The sequence below is a fragment of the Mixophyes fleayi genome, chromosome 2 (assembly GCF_038048845.1).
Source record: "Mixophyes fleayi isolate aMixFle1 chromosome 2, aMixFle1.hap1, whole genome shotgun sequence".
Lineage (NCBI taxonomy): Eukaryota > Metazoa > Chordata > Amphibia > Anura > Limnodynastidae > Mixophyes > Mixophyes fleayi.
The window spans coordinates 74961437-74974242 of record NC_134403.1 but is presented as its reverse complement, the minus strand read 5'-3'; the positions used below and the strand labels follow the sequence as shown (position 1 = coordinate 74974242).

The window sequence follows — 12806 nt, the reverse complement described above, 5'->3', positions numbered from 1 at the left end:
CCCTGTGCTACTCACCTTTAAAGCAATAGTGTAAGCCTCACCAATAAATTATTGTGCACCATTTTTATTTTGCTACCAAGTTGAAGGAAATGGCCTTATGCAAAATACAAAACACAGATGTAAATTTCCAGCATGTTTTTGTCTGCTTAAATGTTAATTTAAGGACAAATGCATAACATAAAAAGACTAAGCAAAATCATTTTACAGGTTTTAAAAAAGGTTAGCGTAAGGTTAGGAAAAACCAGTACTCATTCCACCAGGGGAGGATCCAATTGAGTGTGTCAGGGCGGCATACAGGAAGCAGAAGGGTAGACCGCCATGCCTAGACTAAACTACTCATTAACTTTCTTACGCTGTCATCAGTAGCTGCCTTATCTATTTTCACCTCAGGCAGAAGACGTCCACCAGGAATATTGGCGCCCGGACCACCAATTATTGAGACCACGCCATTACAATCCACCGCGCTGCTCCTTTTAACGTTTCTTCGCAGGTCTGGAAAGATGCGGGATGATCGACTGCCCTGGCTGTACCCACTGTTGTAACTATTCCTCCGATTGTGTCTGACTGGGATGAACAGGGAATCTCGTCTGCCTTCGCTTTCCTCCACTGTACTATGTTCATCATCTGCAAACTCATTTTCAGAGACAGGATCTCGAAAACTTCTCCGAAAACTGAAGATGCTACTTTTGCTGTTGTGTCTAGATAGATAAGGAGAGCCCGGGATGCTAAGTAGAGACTGCAAAAAGGAGGAAAAATTACATCTTAAAGACCTTAGCAATAACAAGTATAGTGCAATAAACACTAAACACACAGGGGATTTGTCTTTGTTTTGTGCTTTTGTTTTGTTTTTTGGCTTTCTTTCTGGTCTTATTTGAACAATTTCCGTATGTTTTCTCTGCTTTGCTTTTTTACTCAGATGCAAATTAAAAGGAACCACATACAATACACAAAAATAGGACAAAGCAGAAAAAAGTGAAAAACTAAATATAAATACATAAGTGTGTAAAGTTCTGTAGACTAACATGTGTGTGTCGCTGTGCTTCAAATAAAAAAAAAAACACAAAGAGACCTATAGAAAATAAAAACATGTGGACAGGCCCATAGGAAATCCCCTACACAGCAATACCATTGATATTCTAAAAATAAAGTCCATCCCCAAAGAAACCTATAAGCATTGTAAGAAAACACTACATGATGGCAAAGTAACACATCTTCAGCTGGATTAAGAACTTCAACTAACAACCTTGAAACCTCCTGCTAGTGTTGTACTGCGTGACCCAGCATGCTCTGGTAGTATGCCGATGAAGCACATGAATGTATAGTAATGGTTGGCGTCTGGCACTGAGAGACTGTTAAGTTCTACTCATCCGTAAAGTGCCAGACAATAAGGTATGAATGAATCGTTTTTTATTTTACCCTCAGCATTGTCTCTTTGCTTTCAAACATATAAAGCAAAATTACTGTGCAGTTGGAAACAAATACCGCCAAAATATTAATCCTGCTGAGATGTGTTCTGGGTTCGTTATCTAATCTGTGTTTTTAAATGTTCGGTGAATAACATTATTCTGTGTGTCATTCCTATGCCTTATCTATAAACGGTAACTGTTGATATTTCCTTAGGCTTATTGACCTAATTATTGTGACCCGATTTTGTTTTACAGACATGTGAACTAGAGTTATCCTTACTAAAAATACAACGCTATGTCCATCAGGGGCAACATGATCATCATTTTACAATCCCAATAGATTCAGGATATCATCATAGTGTCCTTTCTTGTAATCTCCCAGGTGAGTGGTACGGAAGTTGAGGTACAGGTAAAGGCATAACTACTGTTTTAACAGCTGTTTAGGGCGCACAGCTAGAAGGGCTCCATCCTCATTAAGCTCCCATGCAGATATGTGTTGTTTTTACACTTGAATGGTATGTTGTGCCGTTAAAAGTATACTAAGGGTCCCCACAAATGTCTACTTACACACCTGGGGACAGGAGAAGAATGTGGGATCAGTTGAGGCAGAGTGAGGTGTTGAGAGAACTGAACCATGGTTCTTGAGAACGAAGGCGACAAGTTTAAATGACCTTCAGCAAAATATACTGCATTATTAGGGGAGCCATGGACTATGGTCATGTGGAAATAACCACCTACTGTAACTGTATTTGTAACACTGGAAAAAGTACTCGATGTACTTTACAATAAGTTCTAATATTGCATTGTTCAAGCCTGTCTATATCTAGGCCATGTGTAGACTCTTAAGTTAATCAGTGTGCTTATAGTGGCATCTTGTGTTGAGCAACAAACCAATAAACCATAATATTGATGCAACTATAAAAAAAAGATATACTTAAGCCCAATGCTGGAAGCCAGCAAAGAACATTAAGGGGCAGATTCAATTCCCCATGTTGTTCTAAAGAACAACATGGGGCGAAATTTAAAGTGGCAAGACTTGCCTTTAAAGCTACTGCAGAATATCGTCGACTTACAAAAAGCGCAGGTTAATATATTTACCCCTAAGACTAGAATCATACATCCCTACATACTTAGTCCCCTTACCTGATTTGGTAACGCCAATTTCCCAGCTATATATATATATATATATATATATATATATATATATATATATATATATATATATATATATATATATATATATATATAAATAAAATAAATGATTCCCTGTACTACATATGATAAACAACACAGTTTAAAGTAGTTGTTAAAATACAACGCTAAGAAGCAATGCAGTCCAAAAGCAGCTAATGGTCATTAATGGATTTTGACGATATAAGTACAACAGAAATATTAAAGACATGGGGGTATATTTACCAAGCGGCGGTTCTGGTAAACTGCCGATTATCAGCGGTTTGCCTTCATTTTTTAAACCGGACGTTTTAAAAATGTCAGCAAACCACTAGAATCGTTGGTTTGTCAGAAACTCTGCATCGCAAATATACCCCAAACTACCTCATTTAGAGTTTAGAGCAAAGTAAAAAAAAGGAGCAAATTGACTCCTTGGCAAACCATGTAAAGGGTGCAGATTCATTTTTAATGCATGCAGGAAAATAATGGTTACTTCCCATGTAGCACACAAATACTGCTTTAATTTTACACTCCCGCCCCCCCTTCCCCCATGCAAAATGTTTTTTTCCCCCAAGGTGAGACTTTGCTCCTTTATTTTGCGAACTCTAAATAAGGCCCATAGTGAACTACTTTAAAACACTGCTTGGGTTTTATTTCCCAATACCTGGTCCATGATTGAAAATTTTCTTCCCAGCCTGTTGTCAGGATACCAAAAACCCTTTCTTTTCATACCGTCTTCAGACTCTGATTTGTACACCTTTTCATTGTCTCCTTTCTCCTCCCCTTCAGATAGTTCTTTCTGTTTTCTTTTCCTTCTGCGATTCCTTCTTTCTTTTGCACTCTTGGAACTCAACTTGGACAGTTCTGAAGATGTCTGAGACATTCTGGCATCCCCTTCATCATCTTCCACAGCATCTTCAGTAACCGTACCAGCAGAGGTAGCCATTGCTGCTGCCTGACAGGAAAATAGACAAACACCCTATTCAAAAAGTGCTGTATTATTTGTTATTTTATAAACAAAATACTTCTAGAGATTTATCAAATTATTCCACACTTATTTTGATTATCACCTAAGACAAATTGGTCAGATGAGCTCCATCTCCTATTTATAACTGTTACTCTTTGAAAGGTATTGTCCACTTTCAAATAAGTTATGGAAGTTATTAGATTGTACATGCCCTTATGTAACCTCAGACAACCTCCCCTTTTTGTTGTGTGTTCCACTATGGTACACTAGAAATATTATGATAGGATGTTGTGATTGGGTGTAACTTGTTTGAGTCCAAACAGACAATACAATGGCCAGCTATAAAAAGAAAGACACCATAATGTGTATTTCTGAGACACATGCAGCAACACAGATTTGATTTTAAACTGTGATTGTGTAACCAGTGCTACACACAAGCCATGCTCTGTTGAAATCCAATAGTTAACTTCAGACTGAGCATGGCAATGTTTTTAGAAAACCTATTTTCAGGTTTTCAGAAAACTGAGTCCAGAAGTGGATATGTCCCGATTCCCCAGCTTAAATAGTTGGGAGGTAGTTGGGAGTTATGCAGATATGTGTAGAATTGATTATATCTTTTGCAGAACAATAGACAGGTGATGACTGGTGAAACTATTTGGGCTCAGAAAAAATTACTGATGAACAGAATGAGGATGATAGAATTGTCAAGACTTGGAAAAGAGGAAGCATCAAGATTTAAAGTAGGGACCACTGAAGTATTATATATCCAACTTTCTTTTTAACACTACTCTGATATATACATATTTTCCTATTTTTTTTATAACACTTTATCGATCTCCACTGACTCTCTCCTGCTGTCCATCACCTCTGTCTACCTCAAGAACAGGCCACAATTTTTATTTCAGATTGAGGCCAAACCTGATCTTCCTGAATTTTTTTCAGCTGTTCCAGCATTGCTTTGAATTCATTTTCCTTCTGTTCTGCTTCCTCCAGTGTTGCTTGATTTTGTTCTTCATATGCCATAGCTACTACAGCCAGAATCAAATTCACCAGGTAAAACGAGCCAACAAAGATGACCAAAACAAAGAAGATCATGTATGTCTTTCCAGACGCACGTAGAGTCTAAATAATAAACAACACAATTAACAACAAGGTTTTTTTTTATATTCTTATTGAACTTTAAAAGTAGAATAGGCTCTTAGTCCCTAAAAGGACGTCATAAATCTTCTATAAATTAAGCCTTGGAAAAGAAAATGTTTCAACATCACTGTATAATGTGCAAATTCATACTACTTAATGTACATGTGATCAGAATGTATGTGTTGTATTTAGAAAGCGGAGGTAAACATTCTGTGGAATGAACCAATATTCATGAGAACGTAGGAACCAGTGACAACATTGAGGCATGCTACATTCTCATGAACATTGGTTCACTCCACTAAATGGCTGCTTTGATCATTTGCAGGTTATGGGGACCCTCAGTGGTGGAACTGCCGCTGTTGCTGAGGATGCAGCAGCTACAGGGCCTGGAGATGAGGGGGCCTATAGTCACCACACCCCCCGCGACGCAAGTAGCTCTGCCAACGCCTGCACTATCCACTATCATCTCAGAGTGAGTGCAGTGAAGCTGAAACAGGGCTTCACTACGCATGAGCAGGCTCAGAAGAGCAGAGCACAGGCTGCTGGAGGACATACAGCATAAACACAACCCCACTCCCAATTTTACTATGGGGCTAGACAATGTAGTGTTTCACCACCTGGGTGCACTTTAAATGTAACATAGCAAGAACCTGATTTAGAGGGACTAAGGGACTTACTGAGATTGTGGGAAAACAGATTACTTCAATGTGTTTGTAATAGTGCACTGTTCTTAATGTATGAATTCCACATAATATGAATACATGTTAACTATTTTATTAATATACATCTAAATAAAGCATACCATATTATACAAGTCTGGTGTGATGTTTATTACATATCGGTGTACTTATCCATATAATGTACATCATAAATTAAATTGTAGTATTAAGTTTACTTACTAACTGGTACAAGTTTTCCCAAAAATCCTGAGTCATAAGGCGAAATAAGGCCAGAAAGGCCCAACTAAAGGTATCAAAGTTTGTATAGCCAAAGTTTGGATTCCTGCCTGCTTTCATACATGTGTACCCCTCTGGACATTGCCTAAAACAGAAAAAAATTAAGTATACACAAATATCAATTGAAACTCTGCATATACAGTACAGTAAATCTTTCTATGTGGAATTTCACATACATCCTTTCTAATCTCATTATCTGTAATAAATTATTTCAAACAGACTTTTCTCAGCAGAAAATCACAAATGTCTTCATTACAAGCCACATAGACAGTAATAACTGATACTGTGTTTCTATTTGTATATGTGATACTGACACCAACCATGACACAGTAATAGCCGTTTCATTTTCTTAGTCCTGTTAAAATATACTTTTTTATGTAGTAAGAGTATGAGTAGTAATATCACATAATACCATTGTAGTTATTTGAATTAGATCCATTGAATGTAGTATTTATGTGAATTGTACATGTGTTGTGACTTCTAACGACTGTGAAAAAATATTGCAGCATGGTTCAATTGTTCCCAAATATCACAGGAGTGCAACACTAGTAGTTTGTTTCATATGGGGTCAGTGGTTACATAGTGATTACAGGTTAAATGGCCCATGTAATCCAGAAAAACTAAATCTCCCAAATCTATTTTTTTACATATCATATAAGTAATGATTTCCAGATAGTCCTAAAATTTGTTAAGTCTAATCTTGTTTGACAAATAGCCAATAACACATGTTACATTGTCATAATTTATTCAACAGAATTTTAAGCCAACATGAATTGTATAAAAGTGAGTGCTCTCTGCTCCCATGGCAATAAAGAATTTAAATAGTAGTTTGAGTCTGGTGCTGCTTATCAACAGTACTTCATTACTAGATCATAAGCAAGAGCTATCTTTACATAAAAGTAGAGCCTCTGGCAGACTGGTCAAAGTCATGTATGGGCCAAGGTGAAAAAAACATCTGTAATTATCCTACAGAAGCCAATGTTGCTGTGCATCAATCTTGAAATAGTTATAAGTCTATTTATAAAAGTTTATCTTTCTACAGTGAGAAAGATTATTTACAAATCATATTCATTGAAGAGAGTTGTCAAGCTTTCCAAGAGTGCATTTTTTTTAGAGCATCATGTTAACATAATAAATGTCAGAAAAAAATAAACAAGCATTACTTCTCTAAGAAAAGGAAGCCTCTTCTCTGCAACAAAAAAAAACATTGCAATATGGCTTAGATTTAAGTTGCATCTGGACTAATGTCCTCTGGACAGACAAGACCACAGTGAAGTTGTACGGTCTTAATGCACAATGTTATGCAAATAGAATGCATCATCACAAGAACCTCTTAATAACCATCAAGCAAGGCGGTGGAGGGGTGTTGATTTGGACTTATTTTGTAGCCATGGGATCTGGATGCCTTGCAGTCACTGAGAACACCATGAACCCCTTTGTATATCAGCGTATTCTACAGAAAAATTATAACTGAAACTTAGCTGAAATTGGAACAGGATAAGAATTCTAAGCACCCCAGCAAATCTACAAATTAATGGCTGAAAAAAAAAAAAAGATCCAGAATTTTAGAATGGCCAGGTAAAAAATTCCATATCTCAATACCATTGAGAAGCTGTTGTGGGACCTCAAGAGATCTATACATAAATGAATGCCCTGAAATATCAATGAACTGAAGCAGTGTTGTAAGGAGGATTAGGCCAAAATTCTTCAGATGCAATGTAAGAGTAAATTCATACAGAAAACAATATCTTCAATTTATTGCTGCTACAGTTCTACAACCTATTGAACCATAACTTCCACTTACTTTATCACATACGGCTTCTTATTGAAATTTGTATTTTTTTAATAAATAAAGACAAAGTAAAATCTGTTATGTGTTATTTTTAACATGAGATTAGATTTATCAAATTTTAGGACTTGGTGAGGACCAGATGATTTTTAATTATGCCCTGATATGTAAAAACAGAGATTTGAAAGATTGTGTACTTTATTTTACACATAACTACTTCCAAAAGCAGAACAATAGTTAGCATTGCAGCATATATTAAATAAATTGGATAACTAAAAGTGTATGAAAAATGTAGGCTAGAAGAGTACGATAATATCTTAAAAATCAAAACATCAGAATACAAGTACCTATGCAGATTGCAGACAGAACAACTCCACCCACTGACACATTTCATCATACCACATGGGTAGTATAAGAATATATACTTACCCTGCATCCGAACCATTACCACATAGCAATGGATCAATGGCTCCATGCACTTTGTAAAAGTTTGCTGAAAAGTTTAGAGAAAAAAAAAATGAAAGCACCTAAGAATCAGTTAAATAATATATACAATGAAAGTTGCAAAACAATATAATTTGAGAAGTTCTATCTAATATACAATAAAACAATACTACTTAATGCTACACCAGTTAATAATAAAGCACATGAAGAAATAAAACATAAATTTTAAATACAATATTCTATATACCATAATAAAATGAAATACAAGCAAATTTAAAATATCCCTATTAATATTGTACATATAAGATTCAACTGCTAAAAGTTTGACTTTTTTAGCATTACTGCCGCCAGTATGTATCATCCAAAAATACCACAGCATTGTGTTCTTAAAAAGATAATATATGGAAACTCAATATAAGCCAACTGTGGATTAAAACTAAAATTTTCTCAGGCTAAAACTACTAAGGGACAAAGGCAGTCATTTACAGTGAGATGGCAAAGTTCTACTTACAATGTCTGAACCTGTGTAACTTTTGGACACAGCGTATAGTTATATTCACTTCCCCACTGAGCGTGAAATTTACCTGATGCCCATATGGTTTTGTGTGAATTTTGACTTGCTGATCCCAAGCACATGAGGGTGTAAAAAACTAAGGTAAAAGTGTTTCTCAGTTTATATTCATCCTTTCACATTATTAAATTGAACATTTCCATGTTTATTCCATTGAACTGATAATGTAATTATTTTAATTGTTCATGAACTTGGGCAAGTAAAGTGACAAGGAGCCTGTCATTGTAATACACTGTTATATGCCCCCATATCTGTTTATTTGTATTCATCTGGGTGTTTTTCGCTTCTTCAGAAAAAAATATGTACAAACAGCTAACTTTACAACCAGCATTAACGTCAATGCCTTTTGCATCCTGAAATTTACTGCATTATTATCTTTTGCATAAGCCAACATTTTACTTTTGCACTTTAGCACATAAGGGATCCAACCCAGTCTGCTCGTCATTCAGAGAAATTCTGCCCCTGTGCAGAAGCTTCTATTTTGGGCTCACTAAAATCTAATGTCATAGCTCAACAAAGCAACAGTTGGCAGAGAATGACAAAAGACACAGCAGAGCTTCTGTCCTGTGCCACCTAATCTGAAATCTTACCCCATATATGGTATCTTACTTGGCTGTCAATGTTCTATAGAAGTTAGACTGAAATGAATGCAATTAATTTGGTTTGTTTGTACAATAGTGTACTCTTTAGGTCAACTGCTGAACTCTGCTACTCTTCCAAGAGAAGCTACGGTGAACAGGAACACAGGTTCTCTTTACATGATCTTGTGCAATTTTCTGCCTGCTTTCAGTCCAGTAACGGCAGTGTAAAACTTAGAAGTGTACAATTGCTAAAAACGGACACCTGCTTTAAAATGCAAAATTGACAACACTATTAAACATGACTTTACTGTTAGTTTGGTTATTGGTCTTAGTACTTAGTCTTTAAGCTTGGAAATTTATTTGTAAGATAACCATTGGGGCAAGTAAAAAAGTGTGATGCTCCTTGTCAGAAATGGGAAGCAAGCGGTCTTCGCTGTGACTTTGAACGCCTGATTACTGTTACAATTTCGAACAAGCCACTGGCTACAACTTACTGTTAAAATGATCAATCTTTGAAAGTTTTACATATCAACATTGGCCCTAGTCACATAAACATTGAGTAGAATGTACAACTAGATTTACAAAATAAGGGGCATACATAAAAAATGATATATGGAGACTAGACCATTTCAAGCTTAGTCTAGCCTGCATCTCCACAGCAATTAGTTTACATGTTGCCCAACATTGTATAAAGAAAATCACCACTGCCTTGGTCCCTTATTTAACAGCAGATTATAAGGGTTCTATAGCCATATTAAACATTATATATTTCCCCATCCCTCAATGATTCCTCTTTATTTATTTACTTGGCCAACAATTTCATTATTGATAAATCTGTCAATCTGTGCCCCAACACTCTACAGTTCTCCTTCCGGCATGGAAACAATATGATGGGTATACACGCCTGTATAAAAAAAAAAGCTCTCTTGCCAACCTAATAAAATGTAATGTGCTATATTTGATAGCCTATTATAATAGTGCCTAACACTACAATGTACTATTACATATAGCACACTAGTATATCAGGGAGGCAAGAGAGCTGCATGGAAACACAAGTATACTGATTAATCCAGCTTCCTTGCAGGCTGGGAGCAGATAGAGTGGTATATACAGTCATGGCCAAAAGTTTTAAGAATGACACAAATATTTTTCACAAAGTCTGCTGCATCAGTTTTTTTGATGGCAATTTGCATATACTCCAGAATGTCATGAAGAGTGATCAGATGAATTGCAATTAATTTCAAAGTTCCACTTTGCCATGACAATGAACTTTATCCCTTAAACAACATTTCCACTGCATTTTAGCCCTGCCACAAAAGGATCAGCTGACATGAGGTCACTGATTCTCTCGTTAACACAGGTGAGAGTGTTGATGAGGACAATGCTGGAGATCACTTTGTCATGCTGATTGAGTTAGAATAACAGACTGGAAACTTTAAAAGGACAGTGGTGCTGTAAATCATTGTTCGTCCTCTGTTAACCATGGTTATCTGCAAGGAAACACGTGCAGTTGTCATTGCTTTGCACAAAAAGGGCTTCACAGGCAAGGATATTGCTGCTAGTAAGATTGCACGTAAATCAACCATTTATCAGATCATCAAGAACTTCAAGGAGAGAGGTTCAATAGTTTTGAAGAAGGCTTCAGGGCACCCAAGAACGTCCAGCAAGCGCCAGGACCATCTCCTAAAGTTGATTCAGCTGCGGTCAGGGCACCACCAGTCAGAGCTTACTCAGAAATGACAGCAAGCAGGTGTGAGTGCAACTCCATGTACGGTGAGGCAAAGACTTTTGGAGGATGGCCTGGTGTCAAGAAGGCCAGCAGAGAAGCCACTACTCTCCAGGAAAAACATCAGGGACAGACTGATATTCTGCAAAAGGTACACGGATTGGACTGCTGAGGACTGAGGTAAAGTCATTTTCTCTGATGAATCCCCTTTCAGATTGTTTGGGGCATCTGGAAAAACGCTTGTCCAGAGAAAGGGGAGCGCTATCATCAGTCTTGTGTCGTGCCAACAGTAAAGCATCCTGAGACCATTCATGTGTGGGGTTGCTTCTCAGCTAAGGGAGTGGGCTCACTCACAAATTTGCCCAAGAACACAGCCATGAATAAAGAATGGTACTAAAACATCCTCCAAGAGCAACGTCTCCCAACCATCCAAGAACAGTTTGGCGATGAACAATGTCTTTTTTCCAGCATGATGGAGCACCTTGTCATAAGGCAAAAGTGATAACTAAGTGGCTCAGGGATCAAAACATCGAAATTTTGGGTCCATGGCCAGGAAACTCCCCAGACCCTTATCCCATTGAGAACTTGGTCAATCCTCAAGAGGCAAGTGGAAAAACAAAAACCCGCAAATTCTCACAAACTCCAAGCATTGATTAGGCAAGAATGGGTGGCCATCAGTTTGTATGTGGCCCAGAAGTTGTTTGACAGCATGCCAGGGCGAATTGCAGAGGTCTTCAAAAAGAAAGGTCGACACTGCAAATATTGACTCTTTGCATAAACTTAATGTAATTGTCAATAAAAGCCTTTGGCACTCATGAAATGCTTGTAATTTTACTTCAGTATACCATAACAACATCTGACAAAAAGGTCTAAAAACACTGAAACAGCAAACTTTGTGAAAACCAATATTTGTGTCATTCTCAAAACTTTTGGCCATGACTGTAGTGTATGCACATTGCTTCTTCCTATCTTATTCACCAGCTTATTCCCAGTAACACAAACAGAATCAATATAGCATGCAAGAAGAAGAATAGAAATAAAATTTAAAAGGACACCATACTACATACTTTCATTGCTTATGTATTCAACAAAGTCAAAACCTTTGCTGCCATTGGCCAAATATTGATCGTCCATGTTGATTGGCCAAACCACACACTTCCGCCTTAAATGACCCATGAAAAGCTGTAGACCGATTAAAGCAAAGACACTGAGGCAAAACACTGTCAAAATCATTACATCCGACAACTTCTTCACAGACTGAATAAGGGCACCCACAATGGTCTTCAGACCTGCAGAATGAAATCAATACATTTTTCAATCCTATAAATGTAAGGTTTAAAACACATAGAACTATCCATGATTATAGTATAAATATTTTTACATGGGATAAAAGGAGGAATTTTCCTTGAAACAGCAATTCAGTAGTTCAAAGAAATCTGGGTGTAGCCCATCATCACATTGCATTAAAATTGTCATGGGTCCAACAACTGGGCTGTACAATTCTGCCCATGAATGAGTCATGTATCTGGCACAAATCTAGTATGAATTTTAGGAGTCTAAATTGTTCTGCTGTTTTGTCCTCAGGAAGCCTTTACAAACAAGGTTCATTTTATATTGTGAAAATGTAAAAACAAATTAAAACAACATGCAAAATAAAGACAGCAGACCACATACTGGATACATGTGCCAGATCAAACTTTGGGAACTAACATTGTACAGTGTAGGTAAAAACAATATGCTAAGCATCTTTATGGGACATCATGACCTAAAACCCCCAAATAAAAAGGAAATACCATCACATAGGAGAGAGAATAGTATGCTATAAAATATATTGGAGGTCATTTACAAAGCACACTTAATGTGCAGGGCAAAACACCTTGGTTGATGGTCTGCCTGCACACATTATGATGCATGCCTACTCTCAGGAGACGCCCCTGCAAACAAGAAGTGTGCCTAAAAGTGCCAAGGAAAGGAAATTAATGTTAACTAGTTTACTACTTTCTTCCTGTAACTACCTGGCAGCTATTGTGAATGGAATGTACCCAAGCAATGCATT

At 37.0% G+C, this 12806-nt stretch overlaps 1 protein-coding gene across 1 annotated transcript in view; it reads right to left on the bottom strand.

Annotated features, from left to right (window-relative positions):
• SCN8A (sodium voltage-gated channel alpha subunit 8) overlaps positions 1–12806 on the bottom strand; it is a 178055-nt gene that overhangs the window by 60989 nt on the left and 104260 nt on the right. The window contains exons 7-12 of the mRNA XM_075199295.1: positions 11818–12039; positions 7858–7921; positions 5583–5724; positions 4462–4665; positions 3241–3531; positions 353–736 (exon numbers count right to left, since the gene is read on the bottom strand). Of these exons, the coding sequence (XP_075055396.1) occupies positions 353–736; positions 3241–3531; positions 4462–4665; positions 5583–5724; positions 7858–7921; positions 11818–12039 (1307 nt within the window). The remainder of the gene's footprint in view (positions 1–352; positions 737–3240; positions 3532–4461; positions 4666–5582; positions 5725–7857; positions 7922–11817; positions 12040–12806) is intronic.